At 53.6% G+C, this 586-nt stretch overlaps 1 protein-coding gene across 2 annotated transcripts in view; it reads right to left on the reverse strand.

Moving 5' to 3' along the window:
- PMPCB (peptidase (mitochondrial processing) beta) overlaps positions 1-179 on the reverse strand; it is a 24,592-nt gene extending 24,413 nt beyond the window's left edge. For both annotated transcript variants that reach the window (XM_011985133.1, XM_011985142.1), the window contains exon 1: positions 41-179. In XM_011985133.1, the coding sequence (XP_011840523.1) occupies positions 41-142 (102 nt within the window). In that variant the 5' untranslated portion in view covers positions 143-179. The remainder of the gene's footprint in view (positions 1-40) is intronic.
- Between the last annotated feature and the right edge of the window lie 407 nt (positions 180-586).

A 586-nucleotide genomic window follows, 5' to 3' on the forward strand; every position in this document is an offset into this window, starting at 1 on the left:
TGGCCCCAGGCAGCGCCCAGACAAGCAGAGGGAAGCTCACCCGTCCCGCAGCGCCGCGGATCAGGAGACTCTCGCTGAAACCCCAGAGCCGCCGCCGCGCCACGGGTAACAACATAACTCGAGCCGCCGCAGCAGCCGCCATTTCTGCTGGAAAGAAGGCGGAGGATGGAGGATGTGCTTCCGGGGTCGCGACCTGAGGGCCCAGAGCAGGGAGGCGGCCTCCACCTTGTGGCCGTGATGGGAATGACACTCCTCGAAGCTGTCGTGAAAGGAATCAGGGCTCGACCATGATGCTGAGCGGTCTTTACCAAATGAATTGGGGAGTCTGTAGAAGCCCCTGTATCATCAGTTATTTTGTTGATGGCCTACTAACTGCAAGGCACAAATGCAGTGGAGTGAAAGATAATCTGATATAATATATCTCACTGGTGGATGGAATTGATTGAAAACAGTGGAATAATATCCACAAGTCACTGCCTTTAAAGGAAAAGTCTACTGGGAAAGACAGATGCGGTGAGGGGAGGAAAAGATGTATCCATGTTGACCCCTATTCACTCTTCGAACCTCTACAGTATGGCTCATCCCA

Source organism: Mandrillus leucophaeus, unplaced genomic scaffold, assembly GCF_000951045.1.
Source record: "Mandrillus leucophaeus isolate KB7577 unplaced genomic scaffold, Mleu.le_1.0 Scaffold1068, whole genome shotgun sequence".
NCBI lineage: Eukaryota > Metazoa > Chordata > Mammalia > Primates > Cercopithecidae > Mandrillus > Mandrillus leucophaeus.